We start from the raw sequence: 15,911 nt of genomic DNA, 5'->3' as shown, positions 1-15,911 counted from the left end.
TAGGACTACGCACTTATATGTTTTTAAGAGGACAGTAGATGGACATGCACAGTGGGGAAAGTATTAAAGCGTTTAAAATAGTATTTAAAAATAATTAAATAACCAACTTTGTATGATTATGTAAGTCATTTATTATTTAAGTAATCAGATAAATTAATTGCATATCTAACAAGATATTACTGTACACAGTCCGTATGTTGTTCTGTACATTAAACTGGTGGTTGCACACTGGTGAGTGTATTTCACTCACTTTTAAATGGTGCGCCACCCAAGCCAAGAATACTACCTCTGCCCTTTTGTGGAGAAACTTATCAATCAAACTACAGATGTTTAGAAGTATGGATGTGTATTTTCTATAATTGAAGTATTCAAACCCCTTGACCTTTTTCACATTCCAACCACAAACTTAAATGTATTTTATTGAGATTTTAAGTGATAGACCAACATACTTGCTGTGGATTTCAGCAGCTTCTCCAGAGTGACCATAGGCACTCTTGGCTGCATCTCTGACCAGAGCTTTTCTTGCTTGATCTGTCTGTTTGACCATGGCTATGTCTTGGGTATGTTTGCAGTTGTACAATACTTTTTCAGGTCTATTTTTGTATGGTGGATGGATTTTATAGTGCTCGTTGTGATGCTCAAATCTTGGGATATATTTTTATAACCTAACCCTGCTTTAAACTACTTTTCCACAACTTTATCTCTGACCTGTCTGGTGAGCTCCTTGGTCTTCATGATGCTGTTTGTTCACTAGAGCACAAGAGTTGTTCACTAACACACTACTGAGGCCTTTACAGAACAGCTGTATTTATATACTGAGACTAAACTACACACAGCTAATTAAGTGACCTCTGAAGGCAATGGATTGCACTGGATTTTATTTAGGGGTTTTAGATTAAAGATGAATACTTTTGCACGTCACACTTTTCAGATGTTTTTTATTAAAATGTTTAAAACCATGTATCATTTTAATTCCACATCACAATTATAATTTGGAAACTAAATAGATTTCATAGAATCCTAACATTCGTATCCGTGAGTGTGGGTATCCGGCCAACAACAGGAGAAAATAAATTTAATGAGATCCTTTAACACTTCTTTTAACAGTATGTTTAATTTGTATGTTAATGATTCATGCTAATACTTTAGCATCACTTACATCAGTTTCATGCTGAATTTAACTTTTATTTAACTGTTCCATCTTCCGAGTGCAGCATGTTCTGATACTACATGAGTGTATGCAGCACACTTCATCACTTACCGGAGCACCATGGGCTGCAGGGCCTGCGAGGCCAACCGCTCGAACATTCTCTGCAGTGGTGGGTGGAGCGGGTGGTCCTCGTCCCCCATGGCACAGCTGCAGCGCTGCAGCAGCCGTGAGTGCAGGCCAGCCTCACAGAGGATCTGCTGATTCCGCTCAGAGTGAACCAGCACCTGCAGGATGTTTGCCACCGCTAGCTGCAGGTCCAGTGCATGCTGAGGAGAAAGAAGGGAAGAGGAAGGTAAAGTGAGGATGATGTTTAATGAAGAGATTAAGATTTTAGCCCCGGAGACTCAAAGCAACTCAATGAATATTACAAAAAGGCAAAGACTGCTCAGCGTTTAAATATTAATGGCTTAAAGAAAGGGAGTTCCGCACAGTCCTTACTTGGCATGGCCCAAAATCTAGCTACGAAAAAAACTCGATCCAGCTTAATTTTACCTTAATTTAGGTAAATTTAGAAGAAAAATACTTCAAACAATCCGAAACATTTCAAGAACTTAGAAAGAATAATCAAGTCGCAAAATCCATTAAACATGTTATGATGAAACTGGCTCTCATCTGGAGCGCCCCAGTTAAGGAAGTTCATCAGAATTACCAGCCACGTTACGGTGAAACTGGCTCTCATCAGAAGCGCCCCAAGAAAGGAAGTTCATTAGAGTTACCAGCCATGTTATGGTGAAACTGGATCTAATCAGGAGCGCCCCAAGACCATTAAACATGTTATGATAAAACTGGCTCTCATCAGGAGCACCCCAGGAAAGGAAGTTTATCAGTTACCAGCCATGATATGGTGAAACTGGCACTCATCAGGAGTGCCCCAGGAAAGGAAGTTCATTAGAGTTACCAGCCTCAGAAACTTCATGTTAACAGCACCCAGATAAGAGCACCTAAATGCTTCACTGACTATTTTGGTTTGTTTAACCCCTTTTATTTTACAATGTAGGAAAAAATAAAAAAGCCAACATTTTTGACTGCTACTGTATGTGTGTTCTGCAAATTTAACTAGCACCGCTTCTTCCGGCCTTATATGCGAGCTCCTCTGATGCCCTTCAGTGATGACTGTGGCTCAAGCTGTAGATCTGAACCTGCCAGTACAGCTCAGTGGTAAAATTAGCTTGGAATTTACAGTGTGATTCATGCTGGCAGTAAGCCTGACATATGAAGTCATGCAGCTTTTGTTCCCAACAAAGGGTTTAAAAGGACTGGGAAGTTCTTTTTATGGTCTTGCAAGGAAATGATGCTGTGTTTTTGAAGTAAAGTCTGCAGTAAAGGCGATGGGGAAGACAGCCAGATGGATTTGACAGAATATAAAGCAAAAAAACATCAGACAGAAAAGAGAGAGAAGAACCCTCCACAGATCATCTGAAATTCCTGTCCAACAACCAGTGTACAATCACTGTAGTCAGGCTTCTACAAAGACAAGACATGGTTGTGAATTCCCATACAGAACTGCACTGTGGAGCTCAGTGTTGTTAGCAATGTTCGCTAGCTCAGCTAACACTCTAGATACCTGGATGTACTTTTCTAGTTTCTATTACTATCTGATAAAGGGTGTTAAAAGCCTTGATGTAAGTTTTAAACATTCTACAAATATTAGCAGATCTTTCAGACTTCTGCTTATTTACCGTAAGCTTAGAATTCCAGTATTTTGTCCAAGGGTGAGCGCAAGTTCATTTAGCAGCGCTACCCAGCTTTAGTTAGCAGCGCTTAGCCAGCATTGGTTAGCAGCGCTAACCGGTCAAACAATCAAATGATCTGAACAGCTTTCAGGATTGACAAAGTTAATGGCTAAAAAAATTAACTAATACCGATGCATACTTGACCAATGCTTAAATTTCTAATTACAAGATTAATCATCTTATAACTACCCAATTTTGACATGTTTACTTGTTCTTACTTGTTAAGTCACTTAATTTTCCTGAAGGTTTGTCTTATTCCACTGGCAGATTAATTAGCTTTTTTAAGCTAAACTTGTAACAAATATTCAAACAGCTCATTTAAGTTAAAAACAAATCTATTAATAAATACATTTTACATTAGAAATTTGTTCGATATTCAAAATGCATTCAGTTCTGGAAAAAAAAAAAAGAGAGAGAGACCACTTCAGTTTCTGAATCAGTTTCTCTGATTTTGCTATTTGTAGGTATATGTTTGAGTAAAATGAACATTGTTGTTTTATTCTATAAACTATGGACAACATTTCTCCCAAACTTCTAATAAAAATATTGTCATTTAGAGCATTTATTTGCAGAAAATGAGAAATGGCTGAAATAACAAAAAAAGATGCAGAGCTTTCAGACCTCAAATAATGCAAAGAAAACAAGTTCATATTCATAAAGTTTTAAGAGTTCAGAAATCAATATTTGGTGGAATAACCCTGATTTCTAATCACAGATTTCATGCATCTTGGCATGTTCTCCTTCACCAGTCTTTCACACTGCTTTTGGATACATTTCGGTCCTTCCTGGTGCAAAAATAATGGCTTGTGATCATCCATCAGCTTTTTTACAGAGCTGTATATGAGGATTTCACTTGCTAGAGAATTACATTTGTTTTAGTTTAGATCCCTTGGCAGAAAACATTTTAAAGCTAGTGAGAAGGCCACTATCAGACACTGGATCATATAAAGATATAGAAATAGATGTGAGCATATTTACATGTCAACAGATTGACATTTCAGATGAAGGAACAATTGTCTATGAATAAGTCTAAGAATTTGTTGTAAAGGTTTTAAAGAGTTTTAAACTGTTTTATGAATAAGCACAGAATAGTTTGTACATGAGCAAGCAACCACTGACTGAAAAAAGCATATACTGTCAGAACATAACATATCGACGCTGTCCTATGAAAAACACTAATCTCCATTTTTGGAGACTTGAACGGACCAATAGAAACTCTTCAAAATGACCTGAAATAAACTCTTCCATTTAAAGTTAATAAAGTTTTTTCTCTCTCCTGTAAAGTTGCTGTTTTGGAGATAAGTGGTAAAGACTGGTACCTCAGGTTGGGCGTCTGAGCTGACGGAGGCTAGCAGATCCAACATGGCCAGTACAGCTCCTGGATGAATGACTACAGGGTCTGAGGGGTGCTGAGAGGGGTTCCCCAGGTAGAGCTTCAAGTCTGTAATGGCTTTGACTGGAGCCGTGGAGTTGGAGGAGGAACTGTGGTAGCCGTGTCTGTTCAGCAGGAGACAGGAGGTCAGCATAAAAGTCTACAAGTAGCATTATGCCATATAAATACAGAGACATTTTATAATAAATTCTACACAATTTTCTTTACACATCAAACTAGCATTACACTTTTTCTTTATCAAAAATCCAAGGGAGTACAGAACAGGCTAAATTAAAAAAGCATCTGCAGCAGAAACGTATCTGAAAATAAAAATAGACCTTTATCTAAATGTGAGCTCTGTAAGCAGTGGTGGTCTACTCCAAATCTCTGCTTTAATTCCCACCCTTAGAATCCACAGGACCAGAGATCCTCAGGTTAGTTAAAGGCTGGCGGCCTTGACGCAACATTAATTACTGATCAAAACCCCCCGAAGATACATGGGAAAAAAGCAGGGGCTTAAAAGCTGTCAGCAGAACTGCATGAAAGGATTTTTTTTCCTTTTCATTTTTTTGCAACTGCAAGCTTAGGGGGCCAGCAGAACAGCTTGACAAGGCAGCTGAGGTTGGTGAACACACAGAGAAAAAGAGAAAGAGAGATAGAGAGAGAAAGAGAGAGAGAGAGATGAAAAGATCGAGGAAAGGCACAGACATTTAGGTTTCTTGTATGTGAAGAAACAAGCAATAAAAAGGAGCTGGAAGAAGGAAGAAGACATTGTGGGAATGAAATTAGGGCTGTCTCTCAGAGTCGGCTTTTAGCACTTTTAATCCTTTAACAGTCATTTCTTCATACTTTATGTGTAGATTTACTTATTACTAAATAAACTATAGTTTAAAATATAAAATATATGATATATTTAACTAAACAGAACAGGTGAGTATCTGTATTTGAAGCATTTAAAGCGGATATAATAGAAGAACAAAAAAAAAATCGGACTTCCTCAATAAAATGTTCACTCTTAAGCCTGGGCTGGGTGTGCCGGTGCTCAGAGGGAGCAAAATTGGCTTTGCTCCTTCCTAAAGGGTGATGCCGATCAGCACAGGGCGTCTGTGAGCTGATGTATCTGAACCGAGTCGCTGCACTTTCCTCAGAGTGCGCTGTGATGATACTTGCCAATGCTACATCAGCAGCAGCTCGAAAAGAGGCAATGTATCAGAGGAGGTATGTGCTAGTCTTCACCCTCCTAATGAGTGGGTTGGGTAATTGGCTGAGCAAAATTGGGGAGAAAATGGGGAGGGGAAAAAAAAAAAAGCCTGGGCTGAGTGTGCCGCACGCTATCAGTTAAGATAGTACTTAGACACTAGGCCCACAGTGAAGCAACTGTCCAAGATCATCTGTGGTCTATGGCAAGTCATTTAGCCCAGATTCCAGATCTCTGCAAATAATAAAGTTTTTAGATATCAACTGTGACATACCCTTAATGTCTTTATTCCATTTTCTCCCCAACTTACATGGCCAATTACCCAACCTACTCATTAGGACTCCCACATTACAAGTGATGCCCCAACAACAGGAGAGCAAAGGCTAGTACATGCCTCCTCCGACACATGTGAAGTCAGCCACCGCCTCTCTTTTCCAATTACTGCTGATAAAGCATTGCTGAGTATCATCACAGCACGCTCGGAGGGAAGCACAGCGACTCGGTTCTGATACATCAGCTTACAAAATGACGCCAGTGATGCAACACCCCTGTAAACAAACATGGAGATGATGCTCTCGGGAGTGCATGCTGTGTCACTATGTATGTAACTGTGACCGAGATATCCGTGACTTTTGGCGCCTATTTCTATGTAAGTTAAATCGTTTGTCAAGTAGACGTGTTTACGTGCTCCTGAAAGAGGGTGCTTTTCATGGCGGGGGTGCTGAATTTGGCACAATACTGGTAAACCCACTAAGCAGTGAGTGACATAAGTGTGGTCGGGCACGGATTGTTTAAACGTAGTGTGAGTGCAGGCCAGTGGGGGAGTGGGGAGGGGGCAGAACCATGCTCCAGCACGATTAAACCAAACCGTGCCTAGTGTGAGCAAACCCTCAGTCACAGAACAAACCTTTGGTTTACCAAAAACAGATAAGACAGCCCTTAATAAGAGAGAGAGAGAGATCTGGGAAGATAAGATGAGACTAAGAGACAGATAGAGAGAGAGACAGAGAGTATAAAGAGGGGCAGAGCGAGAGGAAAACAGAAAACTGCAGAGCTCAGTACCTCTTCCTGGCGAGTGCTGGCGTGCCCCAAGGAGAGGGGAGTGAGGTCTCGTGAGTCAGGCAGGGGGGCACCTGCTCCGCACGACTACACACACACAAATACATACACACACACACACATTTATACACACACATTCATACGCACCATACACACCGTACAAACATTCATACGCACCACACACGTTCATAAATTCACATATTTCATATACATAACACCACACAAACCACCAAATCACCATCCAAAAAAAACCCACACAGCCATGTGAAACCATAAACACACCAACACACACACACACACACCCCCCGCATGTGCAGCCAGGCGATGCCATGGGTTTCAGGAGAGGGAGAAGGGAGAGAGAAGAATAAAAGAAGGGAGGCAGTTAGTTCAAGCTGAAGAGAAAGCTCAGAGCAAAGCACACAGGCCTATTAATACTGAGAGATCAGCAGATACAGCACATGCAAGACTGACACACATACACATACTCATACACACACTTTCAGGAAATAGCCAAAGCCCAAAGCACCTTGACAGCAACTGGACCTTCATTTGACTTTAGAAACGTAATGCTAAATCATGTCTACTAATTGCCCCAAAGAAGTAAAAAAATAAGAGACAATACAAAAAATACAAATAATAAAAAATAAGCTTAATATAATAACCTGAAAAAGATGAGACAATATATTGGGACAGATATCTGATTTACACAATTTTCCCCTTATTTCACAGTGCCATAAATTGTGCCACAAGGTCTATTTGCCAGAAATTAGCTTCTTCTTAGTTCTTGTAACTAACCACTTTATGGCAACATGCTGATTTTATGTTTTTGTTCCATGTTCTCAGATCTCTGGGTGAAAGTCAGAATTTTATCTAAATCTTTGAGGTGCAAGTACCAGTCAAGTCTTTAGTCTCTAAAACACCAGTTGGAGTAAAGTCGTTTGTATTTGAGGTACAAGTTTAAGTCAATTAAAGTCTCAAGCCTCCGAAGTGCAAGTTTGGACTTCAAGTCCTAGTGGAGTCTTGACCCTCTTGGTCCAAGTCATTGTGGATCTGTCAAGCCTCTAGGTCCAAGACCTACTGGAGTCTTCAAACCTCTAGATCCAAACCTCTGATCACTTTGTTTCCTCTGGTATATCAGGAAATGACTGATAAAAGCTAAAGGGAGCTCACAAGTCCTCTATAAATGGGGGGAATGAAGCTACAAACAAAAAACTTAAATTAAAAATAGTATTATTTTATTTAACTTGCCTGAGTATTCCTTTACCTGCAGAAATTAGAATAATGTATTATACCAATAAAAAAGAAAAAGAAAGCATACATGTATATTTGCTACTTCTGCTACTGTGTTCTGACTGGATGTTGAGCTGATGCTGAATTTGCAGTTAAAGCATGTTTAAAAGGTTTATAACTGGAGTAATAAGCTTTACAATTTTAAATCATACATAAGTTCTGATTTTGCTCAATTACTTCATATGAACCTATTCATTTGGTACTTCCAGTGAGTATTCTCTTCTCTAGAGCTTCTCCGGCATGGCATAGCTAGTTCTCGCGTGTGTTTAGTTCTGGTGTGTTCTCATGAAAAAAGTGTTTTTGGAGATAAGCCAGATAAGTCTGCGATTTCCAACGGGGAACAAAAAGTGTAAATGTGTCGTCGATCAGTCATGTAGTGTGCAAGCTAAGGTGTGAATCAAAGTAGAGTCCAAAAACTGCAGTGCGACATTGACTACAGTTCCTGTCAATAATGATAAATACACTGCAGTTTCACTAACATTTGTGTATGAGCACTCTCTGAAATACTGCAAGCCTCAAATCCAAGTAGAGTCACAAGTCAAGAGTGGCAGCTGAAGTCAAGTAATAAGTCACTTTTGAGTAATGAGTCGAGTCACTTGAGCTGAGCTGAGTTATAGATGCAGCGCAAATCTAAACAGACAAACATTCCTAACAAACTTGGATAATGTATTGCATTCCTGGTGAAAATCAGATTTTTTTTACGTTTTCAGGGCCTAAATTGTAAAAAATAATCATCCTTACACACAGACATGGCAGTAACATTAACTTACAACCCCTGCCGCAAAATATCACAGACACTCCAACCCCCTCATTCCTGCCTACATTAAAAAAAAGCAAACCCCAGCAAGTCCTGACCTGTCGAAGGAGTCTGTAGCCATCTTGTACAGATAGATGAAGAGCTTGCTGCAGTGCTTCAGTGTGGGGCACACACTTTCTGCCGGAACCACCTCATCCTCCAGCAGCCTCTGGAACGGCTGAGCGTTCGAGGGGAAAGCGGTGGCCACCACCAGTTTCTTGGCATCGCAGAAGCAGCCCAGCAGACGCACAGCGTCGGCCAGCTTCTCGTACTGGATCTCGCTGCGGAAGAAGTGCGAGTTGGCGGGTTCGTAGCGCATGGCGGCCGTCAGAGTGCAGAAGACGGTGTGGAGGAGCTCGAAGACCTGGTTCTGGTTGACCTTTTCCCAGCTGCCAGCCGGCTGTGAGCCCAGCGAGCGCTCCATGGCCACCAGCAGAGAGGTCACGTACACAAAGCCGCCCACCTTGCGGAAGACGGTGCGGGTGCGGTGACTCTCCCGGAGGACTGCGAGCAGCGCCTATAAAAATGAAAGGATCAGTGAAATAACATTTTTACAGAAAACCGACACAATTTTGCTTATAGTCTAAATTTGGCTTTCTTAATACATAAGAAACTGTGGGTCCAAGAATATTAATTGTCTGGAAAGAGATCAGGAGATATAATACGTGGAATAAACTCTAAACACCGTCTACTGGGCTGCATTTGAGAAGCAGCATAAGAGTGCTAACTGTACCAGCCTGACTCTCTGAGTAGCTCATACACCAGAACACCCCAAGCAGGAGGATGAACTTTCAAATCTTGCGCTCTCTCTCTCTCTCTCTCTAACTAAAACTAAAATTAATAAAAAACTAACTAAAACTTAGAATTAATATAAAAATAAAAACTAATCAAAACTAGAAAACTCACCCTAAAAGCTAAATAAAACTTAATGAATTGGAGGAGAAAAAGTGAAAACGAAATAAAATGAAACTATAATGAACAATTTTTCTTGGTTCCCACGCCATCTCCTGAGGTATAATTTTCATACTACTATCATATGATTCTTGGCATGTGAGTGTTTCTGGATATGTCTCAGTACTTTTACACTTTTACTTGAGTAAAAATTTTGAGTTGACGTTTCGCCTTTTACAGTAGTGTTTTAAATGCTAGTATCTATATTTCTACCTGAGTAATGAATGTGAATGTGTGTTTGAGTGTGTGTGTGAGTCCCTCACCCGCAGTATGTCAGTTTTGAGCTGCAGCTCTGTGGAGGGGGCAGAGTGCATGAGGCCCAGCAGTGTCCCCATGTCGTCGTCTCCGGAGGGAGAGAGCACCAGCTGCTGGATGATCATCAGGGCATGCTCTCGACACTGCCGGTACTTCACAATGTTGTGGACACAACGGGCACCACCGAACTCCCGAAACAAACCTGAGGGAAAGAAAGAGAGAAGAACAGAAAAAGGTTGAAATAGTCCAAGAGCCATAGAGCGGACTTCCTGACTATAGTAAATGTAGAGCAGGGGTCACCAACGTGGTGCCCGCGGGCACCAGGTAGCCCGCAAGGACCTTATGAGTAGCCCGCAGGCCTGGTCTAAAAATAGCATTTTTGTTGCTATTCTTTTTTTTTTAAATCACAGTTGCATTGGTGTAATTTTAGATTATATTAGATTAATATTAGCTTAGAGATAGCCTATAGTTTATATATTATTATACAATATAATGTAATATAATATGTAATATTGTCATTAATTATTAATAATAACATATAATTAAAGGTAAATTGAGAAAATTTGTAATTTCACGAGTGTGTATCAAACTGGTAGCCCTTCGCATTAATTGGTACCCAAGAAGTAGCTCTCAGGTTCAATAAGGTTGGTGACCCCTGATGTAGAGTATAGTGCTCTACATCAACACGTTAGTTCATGGCCTTGCCCACCTTGGCTCAGGACCGCCCACAGGCAGCACTGAACCCGGGCTGCAGCAGAGCCGACACTGTCGTCAGCTAAAGAGCTTTCAGCTCTGTTTACACCAGCTAGTTAACGTTAGCTTGTGGAAGTAACTATAGGTGTAAATAGGATCTCCGGTTGATTCCACGTTTTACCGAGACCTCGAATGTGGGGGGTTTGAGCTGTAAAATTGACTGCTGCAGTGCTGTTAGCCAATCAGAGCTGATAATATGATATAGATAAGGTGGCCTTTCATCAAAGTAAAAAGGTTATTTCTTTTTTTTTTATTATAGAAGTTTGACTCAGCAGCTGCACCTCCAGAGACAGAGCTTTTACAGAGGTTTATGAGAGATGCTTCAGTTTGGGAAAAGAAAAATTCTGGGTGGGTAGATGGTGCTTTCCACTCCCAGCTTACTCCCATTGAAATTACTGGTCAGCACAGGTGTCTGTTAGCTATTGTATCAGAGCTGGGTTGCTGCTCTTTCCTCCAAGAGGACTGGCTACCCAAGGGTCATATCAGCTGAAGTCTGGCTTCGGCTGATGTGCACCTCTAGAACCAGAGCCCCAGGGTATGACGTCACATCAATGTCAAAAGTCGAGGGCGCAAAAACACAACTCGGGGGCGCAAAAATACCAGGTGAAAAAAAATAAACAGCGTGTTTTAACATTTTGCGTGTGTAAATGAACTTCTTGTAAGCACAAATGTGAAACTAGCGAGCAAAAAAAGTGAATCGTGTGCGTGCTGAAGAAAATGTTGCTCTCGAGCTTCATTTTTCTCCTCTCGGGGGCTTTTTTCTCACGCGCTGTGTGAATTACCTGCAGCAGTAGTTTGTGCTCAACTGAGTGTTTTGCTCTCGAGTTTTGAAAGGGGTGGTTTTGACAGTTTGGGGGCGGGGCCAGGGTCGCCTCCTTCAGCGAACGTTATTGGCTGATATCTCCAGGGTTCGTGACGGACCGCCTACCTCCACGAGCCGGAGGAGGGCGGGGAAAGAAGGACGGCAGGAGGGTTAGCTAATTGGCTATGCTAACATCCAAACAACCCGATCGCTCCAAGCGAGAGTTGGATGTTAGCATAGCCAGTTAGCCAACTCTCCTGACGTCCTTCTTTCTCCGCCCTCCTCCGGCTCGTGGAAGAAGGCAATCAGTCACGAACCCAGAAGATATCAGCCAATAGCGTTCGCTGGGGGAGGTGACCCCGCCCCCGAAAACTGTCCAATCCACCCCTTTCAAAACTTGAGCGCAAAATACTCAAAACACTCCTCCTTCCGAGAGGAGAAAAATAAAGCTCGAGAGCAACTGAACTGGAGATCTGGAGACGTTTGTCTATATTGGTATACAGCTCTAGAAAAATTAAGAGATCACATACATTTCTGAATCAGTTTCTCTGATTTTGCTATTTATAGGTTTATGTTTGAGTAAAATTAACATTGTTGTTTTATTCTATAAACTACAGACAACATTTATTCCAAATAAAAATAAAAATAATATTGTCATTTAAAGCATTTATTTGCAGAAAATGAGAAATGGCTGAAATAACAAAAAATGCAGAGCTTTCATCCATCTTGGCCACCAGTCTTACACACTGCTTTTGGATAACTTTATGCCACTCCTGCCACAAAATTTCAAGCAAGTCAGCTTGGTTTAATGGCTTGTGATCATCCATCTTCCTCCTGATTATATTCCAGAGGTTTTCAATTTGGTAAAATCAAAGCAACTCATCATTTTTAAGTGCTCTCTTATTTTTTCCAGATCTGTATTTGTTGCATGAATCTAAACTGAACTGGCAAAAGAAACTAAAAAAAAAAACATGAAAAGAAAAAAAGGTCTGGAATGTTTGGACACCTGCTGGTATACAATATCATGAACCTATTTATACAGTTTCTTGTATATTAAACACACCTGCGTTGGTGTTGGAGCCCTGAAGAAGAACTGTGAGAGTCTCCATGACGAGCCAAGCTAACTGCTTCTGATCATCCGCCACGTTGTTCTTGGAATCACCTGAAATTGTAGAGAAAGAACAGCCAGTCAAAAAGTGTAAATTAGAAACTAAGCACATATATGTGTATAACAAACCAATAACATAAACTATTCATTCATTCACTATTCACCACTGATTATTTATCAAGCAAAAAATTGATACAGATCAACAACTTATCTATTTTAAGTAATATTAAAGTATTTATTAAGGGATTTTTCATTCATTTTAAATCATTTCATTCATGTCTAGTTGTGGTCTCTAGTATAAAAGAATGCCATGTGAGCCATTTTTTGTGAAAAAAGTGCTCCAGTGTTTCTGTATAGACCTGCTTTAGATCACTGGAGAATATGCTTCCTCAGTTTATATTTAAGGTCTCTGTAAAGCGAGGAATCAACCGGAGATCCGATTTAAACCTATAGTTACTTACACAAGATAGCTAACATTAACTAGCTGGTGTAAACAGAGCTGTAAGCTCTTTAGCTGATGAGACAATGTTGCCTCTGCTGTAGCCCGGCTTCAGCTCGCCTGTGGGCGGTCCCAAGCCAAAGTGGGCGAGGCCACGAACACAAGAGTTGACGTAGACACTGGGGCTTTTCCTGATCAACTCGTTTCCTTTTACTAGCTACTGCAGACAATGGAGGTAAAGAACTGTTTCATGTGCAGCATCATATACAAATATAGAGACCTATAGTATTTTACAAAGAACAAGAAAAAGTGGATTTTAGCAGAAGGAGGCCTTTAAAATAATTTAAGTTAAGTTCCCTAACATTAGCATAGTGAACCCAACAGGGAGTGAGAGGTTGAGCAGACAAATGGCAGGTTTAAATTCATTTTTACACTCTACTCGCATAAAATAAAGCATTTTGCATCACTTATTATACTTGGCATTAGTTTAATATCTCTTCACAAACGTTTTTTTGATGAAAGATACAATCTGCAGGGCTAAGTAACATTAGCTTAGCTAACTTAGATTTAGCATTTGTTGCTTTATCAGGAGACCGACTGAATAAATCAAAGTTGGCCAGATACATATGACTTTAGTAGCCAGCACTGCTGTGGTAAAATTATGATAAGAAAAGCACTCCTGAAGTAAATATATGACCAATATTGCACCACTGAGGTAATTTTATTTTATAAATAGCACTTACTGATGTTCATGATTAAAATAGACCTTCTAAAGAAAATTCCTGACAAGGATAGCACTGCATAAGTAAATTCATGATTAGAATAGTAATGCTAAAATAAAATCATGATTAGAATAGACCCTCTAAAGAAAATTCCTGATTAGAATAGCACTGCTGAAGTAAATGTATGATTAGAATAGCACTGCTGAAGTAAATTCGTGATTAGAATAGACCTTATGAAGAAAATGACTAATTAGAATAGCACTGCTGAGGTAAATTCATAATTAGAACAGACCTTCTGAAGAGAATTCCTGATTAGAAAAGCACTGCTGAGGTAAATTCATGATTAGAATAGCACTGCTAAAGTAAATGAAATGTGCTTATCTGGTATGTCTGCTGAAATATAAATGTAAAAGTAAAAAAAATAATAATAATTGTTCAAAAAATACTGGTGAAAAAAGTGACAAAAGATCCATGGTGTGGGGAAAAACTTAAAGAAAATGAAAGTGAATGTATTAAAAATGTATTTTATTGCAAGTTAAAAGGTTAAAGCATCTACAATGATCCTTAAATGTGCTATCCAACAACCAACAAATACTCACCTGCCTGAAGTTTATTATTATTTAGCCCAGGTTATGTGTATGATGGTGAATAATAACTGAAACTTTGGTCCTCTAAAATGAGGTTGGTAATTATTTGAAATACAAAGTAAAAGGTTAGGACTCTCACCGTGTTCTCCATGAGTTTGTGTGGGGTCTTTCAGCAGCGCTGCATATTTGTGGAGCAGGTTGACGAGCACCTCAAGAAGCCCCACTTCACGGAAAACGTCACTGAACACCGGGTGGTGGTGGCTGAGTTTGAGCAAGGTACGTGTAGCCGTGATGCTGCAGCTGTAGGAGGTGCTGGACTTTAGCAAAACGCTAACACTGAACAGCTCCTTGCAGGGTACATAGTTTAACCCGAAGACCACAAACTCCAGCAGTTCAAAGTATTTGGCCTGGACCTCCGGAAGCCGAGCTACTCGCTCGGCGAACTGTGAGAGCGTGTGCTGTGCCTCCAGAATAAAATAGTTGGCGTAGTCGGCGGCGTAGATGTTAGCGATCGCCTCCAGCACCATGCGGGCTAGCCGGCCGCTCTTCGCCTTCAGAAAGGCATTCTGAAGCACAGAAAAGGCCTGGATGTTCCTAACGGTGTGACCTGCAGAAAAAAAAAAAAACAGTAAAGACTTTTAGTGAAACACTGGTAGTGTCTGTGTTCATTATTTTTAAATGTTTTGGATTACTACTAAAATCATGCAAACTATGAAGAAAAAGATAAACAAAAAACTGTTAAACTGTTCATATATTTTAGATTCTTTATAGTAGACACCTCTACTATCTACTACTATCTACTATCTACTATTCTACTAAAGTCATCTTTATGAGGTAGAGTCACCTGGAATTCAGGCTTTCAGTTAACACCTGTGATGAAATTGTGAAGAGTTGGAATTCTTGTCTCTTAATGTGTTTGAGAGCATCAGTTGTAAAGTTGTGAAGAGGTAGAGTTACAGGTATACAGTGAATAGCTCTATTTGAGTAATGTTTTAATCCATATTATTGGAAGAACTACTGAAAAAACACATGTTAACAGCGCCCCAGATAAGAGCACCTAAATGATTTTGGTTGGTTTTATAATACAAATAATAATAATAATAATAAAAAAACACACATTGAATGAAAAGGTGTGTCCAAACCTTTGACTGGTACTGTGTATATATTTATTTATATTTTTTTGCACCTATTTTGCAAGCTCTCTCTACATTTTTTTTTTCTTTTTCTCTAATTTGTATCCCATTTTCTCCGCAATTTACAAGGCTAATTACCCAATCCACTCATTAGGACTCCCCCTATCACTAGCGATGCCCCAACACCAGGAGTGTAAAGACTGACACATGCCTCCTCCGACTCTTTTTGAACTGCTGCTGATGCAGCATTGCTGAGTAGCTGTTAGCTGATACAAGGCCAATTGTGCTCTCTCAGAACTCCAGCAGCTGATGGCAAGCTACATGACCGGGATTCGAACCAGAGATTTACTGATCATAGTGGCAGTGCTTAGCCTGCTGGACCACTCGGAGCCCCTAAAGTTCACATTAAAGGTGCTGTATACCATAATGGAGAATGAATTAAAAACAAAAACATTTATTACTGAACTCCTAAAACTTGAATATGAACTTGTTTTATTTGCAAT

General features: G+C 40.1%; 1 protein-coding gene across 5 annotated transcripts in view; it reads right to left on the bottom strand.

Moving 5' to 3' along the window:
* Positions 1 to 15,911, bottom strand: part of wdfy3 (WD repeat and FYVE domain containing 3) — a 181,097-nt gene that overhangs the window by 108,774 nt on the left and 56,412 nt on the right. For 4 of the 5 annotated variants that reach the window (XM_022664815.2, XM_022664812.2, XM_022664814.2 and 1 more), the window contains exons 9-15: positions 14,415 to 14,882; positions 12,483 to 12,581; positions 9,873 to 10,066; positions 8,718 to 9,175; positions 6,576 to 6,659; positions 4,263 to 4,440; positions 1,262 to 1,476 (exon numbers count right to left, since the gene is read on the bottom strand). In XM_022664815.2, coding sequence (XP_022520536.2) covers positions 1,262 to 1,476; positions 4,263 to 4,440; positions 6,576 to 6,659; positions 8,718 to 9,175; positions 9,873 to 10,066; positions 12,483 to 12,581; positions 14,415 to 14,882 — 1,696 coding nt within the window. The remainder of the gene's footprint in view (positions 1 to 1,261; positions 1,477 to 4,262; positions 4,441 to 6,575; positions 6,660 to 8,717; positions 9,176 to 9,872; positions 10,067 to 12,482; positions 12,582 to 14,414; positions 14,883 to 15,911) is intronic. The other variant, XM_022664816.2, reaches the window with a different exon arrangement.

Source organism: Astyanax mexicanus, chromosome 22, assembly GCF_023375975.1.
Source record: "Astyanax mexicanus isolate ESR-SI-001 chromosome 22, AstMex3_surface, whole genome shotgun sequence".
NCBI lineage: Eukaryota > Metazoa > Chordata > Actinopteri > Characiformes > Acestrorhamphidae > Astyanax > Astyanax mexicanus.
The sequence above is the reverse complement of the archived record's forward strand: the minus strand, read 5'-3'. Positions and strand labels throughout refer to the sequence as shown.